The 16161-nt window shown below is 41.1% G+C and overlaps 2 protein-coding genes across 2 annotated transcripts; both read left to right on the forward strand.

The window, feature by feature from the left end:
- The first annotated feature begins 7915 nt into the window (after positions 1–7915).
- Positions 7916–8842, forward strand: LOC148113754 (olfactory receptor 10G6-like). Its single transcript, XM_087893344.1, has one exon. The coding sequence runs from the start codon at positions 7916–7918 to the stop codon at positions 8840–8842; it is 927 nt and encodes a 308-aa protein (XP_087749470.1).
- Positions 8843–15030: 6188 nt separating this feature from the next.
- Positions 15031–15957, forward strand: LOC148113755 (olfactory receptor 10G6-like). Its single transcript, XM_087893345.1, has one exon. It carries the CDS (start codon positions 15031–15033, stop codon positions 15955–15957), a length of 927 nt encoding a protein of 308 aa, XP_087749471.1.
- Positions 15958–16161: the final 204 nt, after the last annotated feature.

Here is a 16161-nt window from a genome sequence, read left to right on the forward strand (position 1 = left end):
TAAATGCCAAAGGCTCACGGAACGCTGTTACCTTCCCACCAAAGGTGGTCCTTATTTTTCTACTTGCATTTTTTACGTGCTTTCGAACTGCTAGGTTGGCAGAAGCTGGGACAAGTAACGGGAGCTCACCCCGTTACGCGGCACTAGGGATTTGAACCGCTGAACTTCCGACCTTTCGATCGACAAGCTCAGCGTCTTAGCCACTGAGCCACTGCATCCGCCATGTCCACCACATCCCTAGTGCTGCTACTTGTCCCAGCTCCTGCCAATTTAGCAGTTCGAAAGCACGTAAAAAATGCAAGTAGAAAAATAGGGACCCTCTTTGGTGGGAAGGTAACAGAATTCCATGCAACTTTGGCATTTAGTCATGCCGGCCACATGACCATGGAGACATCTTTGGACAGTGCTGGCTCTTCAGCTTTGAAACGGAGATGAGCACCAACCCCTAGAATCAGGAACAACTAGCATACTGTATATGTGCAAGGGGAACCTTTACTTCGGGAATAGGGTGGTATATAAATCCAATAAATGAATGAAAATGAAATAACTAGTCAAATTCCATAAAAAGCCACAAGGAGCTCATTAGAAATTTGGGGGTGAGTCTGTGCTATGTCCTTCTTAATCTAGGAGGTGAAGATTATCTGCTTAGAGGTGTAAAGAATCAGTATATCAAGTATCTCAAGAGTCCTTCCACCTGCAGGTGGTTTCCAGAGAAATCTTGAGCAGATGCCCAGGAAAGCATTTGAGATGTAAAGCAATGTTGAAGGAAGCCTAAAGTTTACAGAGCAATCATTCCCATCATGTGTTTCTTTGTTCTTCTCCTAGAGAAGTCCTCATCCAACCAGACCTTAAAATCAGATGTTCACAAAGTCCTTTTTTAGCCATCTTCTGTGAGCTCTGCTGTCTTTGACAGAAGAAAAAGAATTCTATCAAATCATCCCCTCCACCGTGTCTATTTAGACTTTTCTTGCACTACTGTCTGACATTCCACACTCTCTCCTACAAGACCACCTATGTGAATAGATCTCCACATATAGGAAAAAAATCAGAGGGTAAAAGAAGAATTATTAGGCAACTAAGTTGTAATAAAAAACTATGATAGAGTTTATGCACGACTGTAACTGTTTTTGAAATACATTTAATAACTCTTCTGTATGTCTTTGCGTGTACTTCTTCCATGCCGTAAGAATCTTTCTGATATTATAATTTGAATTAGCATTGTCCTTTCGCTTTGTTATTCGCTGAACTTGAGCAATAGCACTTGGTAAGTTCAATATGCAGATACCATGCATAGTTCTTTCTCTCTCAATAGAATTCTTTATTGGCCAAGTGTGATTGGACACACAAGGAATTTACCTTTGGTGCATATGCTCTCAGTGTACATAAAAAGATACATTCGTCAAGAATCATAAAGTACAACACTTAATGATAGTCATAGGGTACCAATAAGCAATCGAATCATACTAGGAAACAATCAATATCAATATCAATCGTAAGAATACAAGCAACAAAGTTACACTCATGCAGTCATAAGTGGGAGGAGATGGATGATAGGAACGATGAGAAGACTAATAGTAATAGTTATGCAGCCTTAGTGAATAGTTTGACAGTGTTGAGGGAGTTATTTGTTTGTGAAAAAAAACTGTTCTTGTGTCTAGTTGTCTTGGTGTGCAGTGCTCTATAGAGTTGTTTTGAGGGTAGGAGTTGAAACAGTTTATGTCCAGGATGCAAAGGGTCTGTAAATATTTTCACATCCCTCTTTTTGACTCGTGCAGTATACAGGTCCTCAATGGAAGGCAGGCATAACCCCACTATGCTATGCTATGCTATGCTATGCTATGCTATGCTATGCTATGCTATGCTATGCTATGCTATGCTATGCTATGCTATTCTAAATCTTTGGAAATCCTGTGTCAACCACAAGTGATCAGAAACAGGAATTGAGTTCTATGCATTTCAAACTTATTATATGTTTATCTATACACAAGTAACTGATCAACTAATAGTCAAGACAACTAAATAAGAATCAATGGAATTCACAGGTGGTTGAAGTGAGATCTCTTGTGGGAGTGTAGTGACTCCAAACTGATGGTGCATTTTACCCTGCTTTTGGGCTCAGCCTGGTCATCTCCTATATCATAGTAATGAACAGGGTGGATCTTTACAGATAACTTTTGTTATCATTTTTTTCAACTATCAATTCATGCAACATCCATTTTCTTTGTCCTTTTGTTTCCACTGGAAACATAAGCACCAAAATCAACAGGGCGTTTTCCAAATCAAAATTAACATAGAATCATAGACTCGAACGAGAAATAATGTTCAGCCCAAAAGGAAGTTCTCTCCTACAAGGCCAGATCACATACACTGGAGGTACGTTTTTAGTATAACATACCCAAGAATTAACCAGGGGTCGGTCCTCTCGCCCCTTCTGTTCAACATTTATGTGAAACCGCTGGGTGAGATCATCCATGGCTTTGGGGTGAAGTACCACCAGTACGCTGATGACACCCAGCTGTACATTTCCACCCCAGGCCACCCCAACGATGCCCTTGAAGTGATGTCCTAGTTCCTGGAGGCCGTGCAGATCTGGATGGGGAGGAACAGGCTCAAGCTCAACCCTTCCAAGACTGAGTGGCTGTGGCTCCCGGCATCCCGATATAGTCAGTTGACTCCATCACTGACTATCGGGGGCGAGTCTTTGGCCTCCGCAGAGAGGGCGCACAATCTGGGAGTCCTCCTGGATTCGCAGCTGTCCTTGGAGGAACATCTGACGGCTGTAGCCAGGGGGACCTTTTGTTAGGTTTGCCTGATTCACCAGTTGCGGCCCTTTCTTGATCAGGATTCCCTGTGCACAGTCACTCATGCCCTCGTCACCTCGCGCCTGGACTACTGCAACGCTCTCTACATGGGGCTCCCCTTGAGGAGCACCCGGAGGCTCCAACTGGTCCAGAATGCAGCCACGCGGGTAGTTATGGGAGCCACTTGGTGCTCCCACATAACATCTCTCTTGCGTGAGCTGCACTAGCTCCCAGTGGTCTTCCGGGTGCACTTCAAGGTGTTGGTTACCACCTTTAAAGTGCTCCATGGCATAGGACCTAGTTATCTTCAAGACCGCCTGCTGCTACCGACGACCTCACACCGACCTGTGTGCTCCCACAGAGAGGGCCTCCTCAGGGTGCCATCAGCCAAACAATGTAGGCTGGCGACCCCCAGGGGGAGGGCCTTCTCTGTGGGGGCACCTACCCTCTGGAATCAGCTGCCCCCAGAGATAAGGAGAATCCAAGATCTTGGTGCCTTCCGCTGTGCCCTTAAAACTTTCTTTTTTCAGCAAGACGGGCTGGCTTAACATATTTTTTAATATTTTTTTAATTTTTAATTGGTCTGTTATCTTAAATTGGGGCCAAATTAATATATATCCTTTTAACTGTTTTTAATGTTTATATTGTATGTTTTTATCTGGCTGTACACCGCCCTGAGTCCCTTGGAAGAAGGTGCGGTATATAAATTCGAGATAAAATAAAATAAAATAAACCAAATCCCTGGGTTTCTTCCTAAAAACACATATTTGTATCCTGAATACATGAATCAGTAATCTGTTTATCGCTATGACTTATGATATTCCATAACTAGGGCAGCAAATTTCACTGTCTGTGATGGTTAAAAATAAATCAGGAATGGAATGGAATGGAATGGAATGGGATGGGGTGGGGTGGGGTGGGGTGGAATGGAATGGAATGGAATGGAATGGAATGGAATAGAATAGAATAGAATAGAATAGAATAGAATAGAATAGAATAGAATAGAATAGAATAGAATAGAATAGAATAGAATAGAATAGTTGGAAGGGACCTCAGAGGTCTCCTAGTCCAACCTCCTGCTCAGGCTGGAAACCCTGTACCATTTCAGACAAATGGTTGTCCAATCTCTTCTTTAAAACTTCCAGTGTTGGAGCATTCACAACTTCTGGAGGCAAGTTATTCCACTAATGGATTGTGGCTTTCAAGATGAAATCAACATTATGGTTGATCCAAGGGAAAGCCGAAATTCTAACTATGCATGTGGAGGAGGAAAGAGATAAACCAAATGGTAAGGCAGAAAAATGACTGACAGTCCGTTCCAGAGTAAAAAAAAGAATTGTTCTGAATTAATTCCCACTGGAAACAATAGGATCATAATTCATGGCTAATCATCTCTTTCATTATTATGTGTGCAAACTTTCAAACTTGCCAATTGTTCGAAAGTAATTGTTACCCAGTGGACTTTCTGACAATTGTAATTGCCTTTCTCTTAAATCAGCAATATTTAAAATAACATGCCCTATCTCTAGGGAATAAAGGCAGGGTGTGTTCTCTGAAGAACACAATATTTTAAAAAGATATGGAAACTGAAGTATCTAAATGCTCCTACCTGGAGAAGTGAAGATACCCGAGTCTGCCTAATTCTTCACTACACACTGAAAGTTCATATCGAGCAAGAGACCATCAGAACTTCACAACCGACCTCCAAAGCTCTCTGAATGGAGAAGAATGAAAACATCTACTCCTAATTAAGAAGGCATCCGAAGACTTGGCATATCATACTAACTCACAACATATAAGCTTCAAACAAGCTCCTTTTTCAAAATGGCTGACTGGTATTTTTTTGGAATTTCAACACCTTGCAATTCAGTCTCCCATTTTGTAAAGAAGTTCTTTTAGATCTTTTCCTCCATTCTCAATCTGGTTGAAGACAGGGGTGGGATTCAGCCATTTCGCACCGGTTCAGGTGAGCCGGTAGTTAACGGCCAGCGGCTGGGCCCACCCCCCCACCCCGGTTCTATCCCGTCCTATACAATTGTTGTGTTTTTGATGCAACGCACATGTGCACAAGGCGAGCCAGCTCACCTTTTCAATTCTGGGCAAGCCAGTTGTTAAATTGTGTGAAGGACACCTCTGTTTGAATCTCTCCTTGGTAGAACTCAAAATAAAATTGCAGTCTCTGAAAAGAAAGATCAACTGCTGTCCGTAAATTGCCCAATGGAAACTCAATGACGTGTTATCAAGCTAAAACTCAGCAAGCAAATCACCTGAATCCACATCCACCGCTTTCGTCTGCTACTCTGCAACTGCATTAGCAACTTGTGGCAGTCCTAACGAAGATACAATTTTGCCGGTTGCAATCCATTATACACGAGCCACTACAACTCGGAGGGAATTCGATAGCTTCTTCCCTGACACGTTCACAGTGTTGGAAATGATCACTGAAGAGGCAAGTTATGCCCCTCAAACAAAAAAATAATAATCCATTGAGTGAGTTCCAAGATCTCTTTAATGCTGTGTTATGATTGCCGGTTACTGATTTATTGTTAGGATGTATGATTGTTATGAGTGAATATTGTTTTTTCATATCAGCTGCAGATAGAATAGAATAGAATTATTTTATTGGCCAAGAGTGATTGGACACACAAGGAATTTTTCTTTGGTGAATATGCTCTCAGTATACATAAAAGAAAAAATAAAATATATTTGTCAAGAATCATAAGATACAACACTTAGTGATAGTCATAGGATACTAATTAGAATAGGATAGGATAGGATAGGATAGGATAGGATAGGATAGGATACTATAGGATAGGATAGGATAGGATAGGATAGGACAGGACAGGACAGAACAGAACAGAACAGAACAGAACAGAACAGAATAGAATAGAATAGAATTTTTTATTGGCCAACTGTGATTGGACACACAAGGAATTTGTCTTGGTGCATATGCTCTCAGTGTGCATAAAAGAAAGATGTAAGCAATCAAATAGTACTAGGAAACAAGAAAAACAATATAAGTTGTAAAGATACAAGCAACATGGATATAGCCATAAGTGGGATGAGACAGGTACTAGTAAGGATAAGAATAGTAATACAGTCTTAGTAAGTAGTTTGACAGTGTTGTGGGAATTAGTTGTTTAGCAGAGTGATGACATTCGGGGGGGGAAACTGTTCTTGTGTCTAGTTGTTCTGGTGGACATTGCTCTATAATGTCGTTTTGAGGGTAGAAGTTGAAACAATTTATGTCCAGGATGTAAGGGGTCTGTCGATATTTTCACAGCCCTCATTTTTGACTCGTGCAATACACAGATCCTCAATGGAAGGCAGATTAGTAGCAATTGTTTTTTCTGCAGTTCTAACTATCCGTTGAAGTCTGTGTCTGTCTTGTTTGGTTGCAGAGCCAAACCAGACAGTTATAGAGGTGCAAATAGGAAAAATTGTATAGGTTCGACCCCCAATGTAAAAGCTGCTTCATTCCCAAATTCCCGACTTCTGTTTTGCATCAGATTGTTGGTAGCTTAACTCCTCTCTTTTTCTATCAAGCAGTTTCTGATTAACACAGAGGCAGAATCAGATTCCTTCCACTGGGCAAAGGGACTTGCGGCAATTCAAAATCTGTATTTATTTATTTATTTATTTATTTATTTATTTATTTATTTATTATTTATTTATTTATTTATTTATTTATTTATTTATTTGTTTGTTTATTTGTTTGTTTGTTTGTTTATTTATTTATTTATCAAATTTCTATACCGCCCTACTCCCGGAGGACTCAGGGCGGTGAACAGCCAAGATAAAATACAGATAATACAAACATTAAAAGTCCATTAAAATTATTAAATATTTTGGCTGAAAAACAAATTTAAAACACCCAATTTATAAAACAAATCAAACGATTTAAAAATTTAAAAGAGGAGAGTTAGGCCAGGCCAGCCTGCTGAAATAAAAAAGTTTTGAGAGCACGACGAAACGTGCCCAGATCCGGGATCCTCCGTATCTCTGGGGGGAGCTCGTTCCAGATGGTAGGTGTCCCCACAGAGAAGGCTCTCCCCCTGGGGGCCGCCAGTCGACACTGTTCGGCCGACGGCACCCTGAGAAGCCCCTCTCTATGGGAGCGTACTGGTCAGTGAGAGGCTATTGTACTCCTCTTTTCTACCAGGTTGGTGAATGAAAGAGAACATTCCAGTGATTTTCTTTGGTGGCCTTCACTTCTGCTCAAGGGGATATCTTGAAAATGTTTTGAAATTGATCTCTGCCATTTCTTACGTTTCCTGCCGAATTGGGACAGTGGCTTTCTTGCAGGCCAACCTGTTACTCAATGTCTGTTACTCAGAGAGTACCTCACTGTTCATTAAACAGAGTCCAATAGGATCAAGAGTGTTATAAGGACTATATATATTTAGCTGTATCCCTTTTGCTGCTTGGACTTGATGTGATAGTCAATCAACTGACCAATTGAGAAGAAATTCCTGCAGATCATTCATGATACAGTTCTAAAAGAACTGCAACCTTGTTTCTTCAACCTTATTTAAAATATGGCAAAATAGATACTGGAAAAAATTGACAGAAAAATCCAGCATTGGTCCATAAGAAACACTCTGTTGGTCGGTGCATTGATAGACAAGATTTTAGATGTTAGGGAGTCTTGTTTTTCTTTAAAGGTAAAGGTTCCCCTCACACATATGTGTTAGTCATTCCCGACTCTAGGGGGCGATGCTCATCTCCGTTTCAAAGCGGAAGAGTCAGCGCTGTCCGAAGACGTCTCCGTGGTCATGTGGCCAGCATGACTAAATGCCAAAGGTGCATGGAGTGCTGTTACCTTCCCACCAAAGGAAAGAAGTTCCTATTTTTCTACTTGCATCTTTTACGTGCTTTCGAACTGCTAGTATGGCAGAAGCTGTGACAAATAGCGGGAGCACACCCCATTACGCGGTGCTAGGGATTCGAACCGCTGAACTGCCGACCTTCTGATTGACAAGCTCAGCATCTTAGCCACTGAGCCTCTGCATCCCTCAGGGATATCTATCCAGTAGGAAACATCTCCAGACAACTTGCTTCTTAGAGTAGCTCATTCAGCAAAGACTTCAAGTATATACAAGAGTAACGGACAGATGGAATGTCTAAATCAATCAGCCCCACATGACTTTATCCTTTCTGGGTTTCCATACCCACAAGGGTTCAAGGTACCCTTGCTACTATTCTTCTCCATCGTGTTTGCCCTCACCCTTTTAGGAAATTCTCTGATTATCTTGGTGGTGATCTCTGACCTTCAACTGCACAAGCCCATGTATTGGTTCCTCTGTCACCTCTCCATCCTGGACATGGCCTTCTCAGCTGTGGTGGTCCCCAAAGTTATTGCAGGGTTCAGTTCCAGAGGGAAAATCATTTCCTTTGCTGCTTGTGTTACACAGGTTTTCTTTTTGAACTCTGTTGGCTGTGCAGAATCTTTTCTTTACACCTTGATGGCTTATGACCGCTTCTTGGCCATTTGTAAACCACTCCATTATACCAACATCATGAGTTGGAAAGTGTGTCTCGTTCTCTCCTTGGGTACCATCATTGGAGGCAGCCTCAACTCTGCATTTCTGACATCACTCACCTTTCATTTGCCTTACGGAGAGGACAACTATATTGACTATGTCTTCTGTGATGTTCCGTCCATCCTGAAGCTGGCTTGTGTTGATGTAAAATTTAATGAATTTATGATCATCATTAACATAGGTTTAATTGCCATGACCTGCTTTTTCCTCATCCTAGCCTCTTATGCTTACATCATCACAGCCATTTTAAAGATTAGTAGCAGTGAAGGTCAGCACAGAGCCTTCTCTACTTGCTCTGCCCATCTTACTGTTGTGTTCATATACTACCTGCCTCTTTTTTATCGTTATATGAGGCCAGAATCTCAGGACTCCATGGATAGTGTTGTAAGTATGTGCTATACCATCTTCACTCCTTTGTTGAACCCTGTGATATACACACTAAGGAACAAAGAAATGAAAACGGCTCTGGTGAAACTCTGTAGTGGGAATCCAGAATAGACAATAAGATGTATGCCTGCCTTTATGTTTTAAAAAGAAACATGGTGCATTGTCAAGTTTAAAGGTTGTTAGGGAATGGCTATTGCCTAACTGGTTGGGTTGGCAATATATATAAACCATCAATGCATGTTTGCAGTCAAAATGTAATGTATTAAGACTGTAATGCTGTATTGCATCATACTGTATTCTGATTGGCTAGCTCTGTAGCCAATGTACTTAAGAGGAAGCTTGAATCATGGCTTCTTTTTCTTATTACATTATTATTGCCACTTCTGCTCCTCTCTGCCTGTTCTCTCTGCATGATCACTGCTTGATCATTGCTACTTGTTGTTTTCTACTGTTTTACTGATTGTTTTACTGCTGTACTTGTTCCTTTTTGCAACTCCAAAAAGAACTGTTTTATTGCATGTGACTACAACAACTGGTAAGAAGACTTTGTTCTTGAAATATCCCTGGATTGACAATTTAACTATCTTTATCTGTGTATGACCTGGATTGTTTATTGGACTTTGCTTTGCTTTTTCCTAAAAGTAAAAGAATATCACAACTCAGTGTGTCTGTGTATTGACAGTGCTTAGTCACAATCACTCTCAGCCGTTTCTCATGTACACAACCTTGCTACTCAAGGGTTGCTTTGCGCATATACCTTAACAAAGGTCTATAGAGATTCTCAGTCATCCAGGTCATGGTTGTCCCAAAGGTGGGGTTTTTTTTCTTTCCAGGAGGCAACAGGACTTTCTTGTTTTTTCTTTTGAAGATGTTTCACTTTTCATCCAAGAAGCTTCTTCAGCTTTGACAGGACAGTGAGGAATGGAAGGATTTATGTTCCTTGCAGACAGCTGGTCATTTGCATCAGGGGTGGTATTTCACTTACCTTCGCTACCAGTTTGCAAATGTGAGCACATGCATGCATGCGCAGAGCATCAGAAACGCGGATAAATGGGACGTGATTACATCTGGGCAGGTGGGTGGGGCCACCCTCAGCCGCCGCTATCAGTTTGCCCGAACCGGATAGAACTGGCTGAATACTACCACTGATTTGCATCCTTTTAGAGGGTCATTGAAGCGCTTGGAGGTTTATCATGTGACCTCAGGGTCACCTGAGTAGTGCAAATCAGTGGTGGTTCCTTCCGGTTCGGCCCAGTTCAGCCGAGCCGGTAGCGGTGATGATATGACATCACCGAACCGGTTCTCCTTGTTCGGGAGTTGGGCCGTCCCACCCCCCACACTATTCTTACCTTTTATTTGGCCCCACCCCCAATTTTTCGCTGCCTCCCGAGTCTCAGCTGATCATCTGGAAGGAAAAAATCTGTTTAAACTCTTGCCGCGGGGCTTCAAAGGTCCGCCTAAAAAGCAGTATGGTGGTAAACCAGTGTGTTCGAAAAACAAATGGGTAGACCAGGATGCTCCAAGAACAAATGGGTAGACCGGGACGCTCCAGGAACAAATGGGTAGACCAGGACGCTCCAGGAACAAATGGGTAGACCGGGACGCTCCAAAAACAAATGGGTAGACCAGGACGCTCCAAGAACAAATGGGTAGACGGGTACAGCTCTACAAGCAGTTAAAAGCCTAGTAGACCAGTACCTCTGCTAAATCCTAAAGAATTGTCACATGACCATCAAGCCATGCCCACAAAATAAGCCACGCCCACAGAACCGGTAGAAAAAAATTTTAGAACCCACCCCTGGTGCAAATGGTTCCTGTAGTCTGCAATTCTTTTCTCTGGAAATCCATTCCTACTCAAACATCAATTCATGCAACATCCATTTTCCTTGTCCTTTTGTTTCCACTGGAAACAGGGTGTTTTCCAAATCAAAATTAACATAGAATTATATACTCGAAAGAGAAATAATGTTCAGCCCAAAAGGAAGTTCTCTGCTACAAGGCCAGATCACATACACTGGAGGTACATTTTTAGTATAGCATACCCAAGAATTAACCAAATCCCTGGGTTTCTTCCTAAAAACACATATTTGTATCCCAAATTCATGAAACAGTAAGATCTGTTTATCACTGTGACTTATGATGTTCCATGACTAGGGCAGCAAATTTCACTGTCTGAGATGGGTAAAAATAAATCAGAAATGGAATGGAATGGAATGGAATGGAATAGAATAGAATAGAATAGAATAGAATAGAATAGAATAGAATAGAATAGAATAGAATAGAATAGAATAGTTGGAAGGGACCTTGGAGGTCTTCTAGTCCAACCCACTGATCAGGCAAGAAACCCTATACCCTCTGTCTATTTCAGACAAATGGTTGTCCAATCTCTTCTTTAAAAATTCCAGTATTGGAGCATTCGCAACTTCTGGAGGCAAGCTATTCCACTGATTAATGGATTGTGGATTTCAAGATGAAATCAACATTGTGTTTGATCCAAGGGAAAGCCAAAATTCTAACTATGCATTTGGAGGAGGAAAAAGATAAGCCAAATAGTAAGGCAGAAAAATGACTGACAGTCCGATCCGGAGTAAAAAAAAGAATTGTTCTGAATTAATTCCCATTGGAAACAATAGGATCATAATTCATAGCTAATCATCTCTTTCATTATTATGTGTGCAAACTTTCAAACTTGCCAATTGTTCGAAAGTAATTGTTACCCGGTGGACTTTCTGACAATCGTAATTGCCTTTCTCTTAAATCAGCAATGTTTAAAATAACATGCCCTATCTCTAGGGAATAAAGGCAGGGTGTGTTCTCTGAAGAACACAATATTTTAAAAAGATATGGAAACTGAAGTATCTAAATGCTCCTACTTGGAGAAGTGAAGATACCTGAGTCTGCCTAATTCTTCACTACACACTGAAAGTTCTTATCACGCAAGAAACCATCAGAACTTCACCTCCAAAGCTCTCTGAATGGAGAAGAATGAAAACATCTACTCCTAATTAAGAAGGCATCCAAAGACTTGGCATATCATACTAACTCACAACATATAAGCTTCAAACAAGCTCCTTTTTCAAAATGGCTGACTGGGTTTTTTTGGAACTTCAACACCTTGCAATTCAGTCTCCCATTTTGTAAAGAAGTCCTTTTAGATCTTTTCCTCCATTCTCAATCTGGTTGAAGACAGGGGTGGGATTCAGCCATTTCGGACCGGTTCAGGTGAGCCAGTAGTTAATGGCCAGTGGCTGGGTCCGCACCCCCACCCCAGCACTATCCCGTCCTATATAATTGCCGTGTTTTTTGATGCAGTGCACAAAAGGCAAGCCAGCTCACCTTTTCGATTCTGGGCAAGCCAGTTGTTAAATTGTGGGAAGGACACCTCTGTTTGAAGATCTCCTTGGTAGAACTCAAAATAAAATTGCAGTCTCTGAAAAGAAAGATCAACTGCTGTCCGTAAATTGCCCAATGGAAACTCAATGACGTGTTATCAAGCTAAAACTCAGCAAGCAAATCACCTGAATCCACATCCACCGCTTTTGTCTGCTACTCTGCAACTGCATTAGCAACTTGTGGCAGTCCTAACGAAGATACAATTTTGCCGGTTGCAATCCATTATACACGAGCCACTACAGCTCGGAGGGAATTCGATAGCTTCTTCCCCGACATGTTCACAGTGTTGGAAATGGTCACTGAAGAGGCAACTTATGCCCCTCAAAAAAAAAAAATAATAATCCATTGAGTGAGTTCCAAAGTCTCTTTAATGCTGTGTTATGATTGCCGGTTACTGATTTATTGTTAGGATGTATGATTGTTATGAGTGAATATTGTTTTTTCATATCAGCTGCAGATAGAATAGAATAGAATTCTTTTATTGGCCAAGAGTGATTGGACACACAAGGAATTTTTCTTTGGTGAATATGGTCTCAGTATACATAAAAGAAAAAATAAAATATATTTGCCAAGAATCATAAGATACAACACTTAGTGATAGTCATAGGATACTAATTAGAATAGAATAGGATAGGATAGGATAGGATAGGATAGGATAGGATAGGATAGGATAGGATAGGATAGAACAGAACAGAACAGAACAGAACAGAACAGAACAGAATAGAATAGAATAGAATTTTTTATTGGCCAACTGTGATTGGACACACAAGGAATTTGTCTTGGTGCATATGCTCTCAGTGTACATAAAAGAAAGATGTAAGCAATCAAATCATACTAGGAAACAAGAAAAACAATATAAATTGTAAAGATACAAGCAACATGGATATAGCCATAAGTGGGATGAGACAGGTACTAGTAAGGATAAGAATAGTAATACAGTCTTGGTAAGTAGTTTGACAGTGTTGTGGGAATTAGTTGTTTAGCAGAGTGATGACATTCAGGGGGGAAAGGTGTACATTGCTCTATAATGTCGTTTTGAGGGTAGAAGTTGAAACAATTTATGTCCAGGATGTAAGGGGTCTGTCGATATTTTCACAGCCTTCATTTTTGACTCATGCAATACACAGATCCTCAATGGAAGGCAGGTTAGTAGCAATTTATTTTTCTGCAGTTCTAACTATCTGTTGAAGTCTGTGTCTGTCTTGTTTGGTTGCAGAGCCAAACCAGACAGTTATAGAGGTGCAAAAAGGAAGAATTGTATAGGTTCGACCCCCAATGTAAAAGCTGCTTCATTCCCAAATTCCCGATTTCTGTTTTGCATCAGATTGTTGGTAGCTTAACTCCTCTCTTTTTCTATCAAGCAGTTTCTGATTAAAACAGAGGGAGAATCAGATTCCTTCCACCGGGCAAAAGGACTTGCGGCAATTCAAAATCTGTATTTATTTATTTATTTATTTATTTATTTATTTATTTATTTATTTGTTTGTTTGTTTGTTTGTTTGTTTGTTTGTTTGTTTATTTATTTATTTATTTATCAAACTTCTATACCGCCCTACTCCCGGAGGACTCAGGGCAGTGAACAGCCAAGATAAAATACAGATAATACAAACATTAAAAGTCCATTAAAATTATTAAATATTTTGGCCAAAAAACAAATTTAAAACACCCAATTTATAAAACAAATCAAACGATTTAAAAATTTAAAAGAGGAGAGTTAGGCCAGGCCAGCCTGCTGAAATAAAAAAGTTTTGAGAGCACGACGAAACGTGCCCAGATCCGGGATCCTCCGTATCTCTGGGGGGAGCTCGTTCCAGATGGTAGGTGTCCCCACAGAGAAGGCTCTCCCCCTGGGGGCCGCCAGTCGACACTGTTCGGCCGACGGCACCCTGAGAAGCCCCTCTCTATGGGAGCGTACTGGTCAGTGAGAGGCTATTGTACTCCTCTTTTCTACCAGGTTGGTGAATGAAAGAGAACATTCCAGTGATTTTCTTTGGTGGCCTTCACTTCTGCTCAAGGGGATATCTTGAAAATGTTTTGAAATTGATCTCTGCCATTTCTTACGTTTCCTGCCGAATTGGGACAGTGGCTTTCTTGCAGGCCAACCTGTTACTCAATGTCTGTTACTCAGAGAGTACCTCACTGTTCATTAAACAGAGTCCAATAGGATCAAGAGTGTTATAAGGACTATATATATTTAGCTGTATCCCTTTTGCTGCTTGGACTTGATGTGATAGTCAAGCAACTGACCAATCGAGAAGAAATTCCTGCAGATCATTCATGATACAGTTCTAAAAGAACTGCAACCTTGTTTCTTCAACCTTATTTAAAATATGGCAAAATAGATACTGGAAAAAATTGACAGAAAAATCCAGCATTGGTCCATAAGAAACACTCTCTTGGTCGGTGCATTGATAGGCAAGATTTTAGATGTTAGGGAGTCTTGTTTTTCTTTAAAGGTAAAGGTTCCCCTCACACATATGTGTTAGTCATTCCCGACTCTAGGGGGCGATGCTCATCTCCGTTTCAAAGCGGAAGAGCCAGCGCTGTCCGAAGACGTCTCCGTGGTCATGTGGCCAGCATGACTAAATGCCAAAGGTGCATGGAGTGCTGTTACCTTCCCACCAAAGGAAAGAAGTTCCTATTTTTCTACTTGCATCTTTTACGTGCTTTCGAACTGCTAGTATGGCAGAAGCTGTGACAAATAGCGGGAGCACACCCCATTACGCGGTGCTAGGGATTCGAACCGCTGAACTGCCGACCTTCTGATTGACAAGCTCAGCATCTTAGCCACTGAGCCTCTGCATCCCTCAGTGATATCTATCCAGTAGGAAACATCTCCAGACAACTTGCTTCTTAGAGTAGCTCATTCAGCAAAGACTTCAAGTATATACAAGAGTAACGGACAGATGGAATGTCTAAATCAATCAGCCCCACATGACTTTATCCTTTCTGGGTTTCCATACCCACAAGGGTTCAAGGTACCCTTGCTACTATTCTTCTCCATCGTGTTTGCCCTCACCCTTTTAGGAAATTCTCTGATTATCTTGGTGGTGATCTCTGACCTTCAACTGCACAAGCCCATGTATTGGTTCCTCTGTCACCTCTCCATCCTGGACATGGCCTTCTCAGCTGTGGTGGTCCCCAAAGTTATTGCAGGGTTCAGTTCCAGAGGGAAAATCATTTCCTTTGCCGCTTGTGTTACACAGGTTTTCTTTTTGAACTCTGTTGGCTGTGCAGAATCTTTTCTTTACACCTTGATGGCTTATGACCGCTTCTTGGCCATTTGTAAACCACTCCATTATACCAACATCATGAGTTGGAAAGTGTGTCTCGTTCTCTCCTTGGGTACCATCATTGGAGGCAGCCTCAACTCTGCATTTCTGACATCACTCACCTTTCATTTGCCTTACGGAGAGGACAACTATATTGACTATGTCTTCTGTGATGTTCCGTCCATCCTGAAGCTGGCTTGTGTTGATGTAAAATTTAATGAATTTATGATCATCATTAACATAGGTTTAATTGCAATGACCTGCTTTTTCCTCATCCTAGCCTCTTATGCTTACATCATCACAGCCATTTTAAAGATTAGTAGCAGTGAAGGTCAGCACAGAGCCTTCTCTACTTGCTCTGCCCATCTTACTGTTGTGTTCATATACTACCTGCCTCTTTTTTATCGTTATATGAGGCCAGAATCTCAGGACTCCATGGATAGTGTTGTAAGTATGTGCTATACCATCTTCACTCCTTTGTTGAACCCTGTGATATACACACTAAGGAACAAAGAAATGAAAACGGCTCTGGTGAAACTCTGTAGTGGGAATCCAGAATAGACAATAAGATGTATGCCTACCTTTATGTTTTAAAAAGAAACATGGTCCATTGTCAAGTTTAAAGGTTGTTAGGGAATGGCTATTGCCTAACTGGTTGGGTTGGCAATATATATAAACCATCAATGCATGTTTGCAGTCAAAATGTAATGTATTAAGACTGTAATGCTGTATTGCATTATACTGTATTCTGATTGGCTAGCTCTG

Source organism: Pantherophis guttatus, chromosome 4 (genome assembly GCF_059756535.1).
Source record: "Pantherophis guttatus breed Tessera chromosome 4, ASM5975653v1, whole genome shotgun sequence".
Taxonomy (NCBI): Eukaryota; Metazoa; Chordata; class Lepidosauria; order Squamata; family Colubridae; genus Pantherophis; species Pantherophis guttatus.